At 41.1% G+C, this 1,213-nt stretch overlaps 1 protein-coding gene across 1 annotated transcript; it reads left to right on the forward strand.

Annotated features, from left to right (window-relative positions):
- The first annotated feature begins 277 nt into the window (after nt 1–277).
- Nucleotides 278–821, forward strand: LOC120073693. Its single transcript, XM_039026494.1, has 2 exons — nt 278–580; nt 639–821. Exons 1-2 carry the CDS (start codon nt 278–280, stop codon nt 819–821), a joined length of 486 nt encoding a protein of 161 aa, XP_038882422.1.
- The last annotated feature ends 392 nt before the right edge of the window (nt 822–1,213 follow it).

The following is a 1,213-nucleotide window of genomic DNA, read 5'->3' on the forward strand; positions in this document are numbered from 1 at the left end:
CTATGTATCTAAGTGGGTAGAGGCAGTAGCCTGTGCCAGAAACAATGCATCTACTGTATCTAAATTTCTTATGAGGAATATTTTCACACACTATGGAATGCCGAGAGCTCTGATAAGTGATGAAGGTACGCATTTTATCAATCGCATCATTTCAATATTATTTGCAAAATATAGTGTCAGGCACAAGATTGCTACCGCCTACCACCTTTAGACAAATGGTCAGGCAGAAATTTCAAATCGAGAAATCAAATCAATTTTGGAAAACGTCGTCAGCACAATGTGGAAAGATTGGGCGCAGAGGCTGGATGAAGCACTCTGGGCCTACAGGACTGCATACAAAATGCCTATAGGTATGTCTCCTTACTCACTTGTAGTTGGTAAAGCATGTCATCTTCTTATAAAGTTGAAGCATAAGGAATTTTGCGCAGTAAAGAAGTTGAATATGAATCCAGATGCGACGGGCGTTCAACGCAAGCTTCAGCTCAACGAGCTCAAAGAATGGCGAATGAATGCATATGAAAACAACAAGATCTACAAGGAAAAGACAAAGCGTTGGCACGACCAACGCATCAGCAAGAAGGTACTTGTTGTTGGTTAGAAAGTTTGATTGTTCAACTCATGCTTGCGTTTGTTTCCAGGGATTGAAATCTAGATGGTGCGGGCCCTTCATAATTAAAATGATCTTTCCCTACGGTACTGTGGAATTAATGCAAGAAGATGGCACTGATGCATTCAAAGTAAACGACCAAAGGGTTAAGCCGTACCTTGAAAACGAAGTGGAATGCCAAAAGTCAACTCTTGCGCTATGCGAGACAAGTTGAAGCTCGCGTCGAGGCATCTTTGCGGTTGTAACACCACATCTTCCAGGGACGCCTCTCTCAACCTTATTCTTTTGCATTCTGTATTTTAAGTTATGTTTGAATTTGTTAGTTTAGTTATTTGAAGGTTTTAAGTTTATTGTTTTGCCTTTACAATGGAAATTTGATTGTTTTTCTTTTAGAAAAGTTATGTATAATTAAAACTGAAACATTGGATGCGTTAGACACAAGTCTAACGCAGGGGGCAGTTGAAGGGACGCGTCTCGAAAACACAAAACACTTGAGTGTTTTGGCTAAACGAGGCGACCCTTCCACTTTGCATTAATTGCAGACGTCAGGCGCCACCTGACATCAGCCACGATCATCCTCTCCCCTTACAAAAACCTCACTTGAAC

Source organism: Benincasa hispida, chromosome 3 (genome assembly GCF_009727055.1).
Source record: "Benincasa hispida cultivar B227 chromosome 3, ASM972705v1, whole genome shotgun sequence".
NCBI lineage: Eukaryota > Viridiplantae > Streptophyta > Magnoliopsida > Cucurbitales > Cucurbitaceae > Benincasa > Benincasa hispida.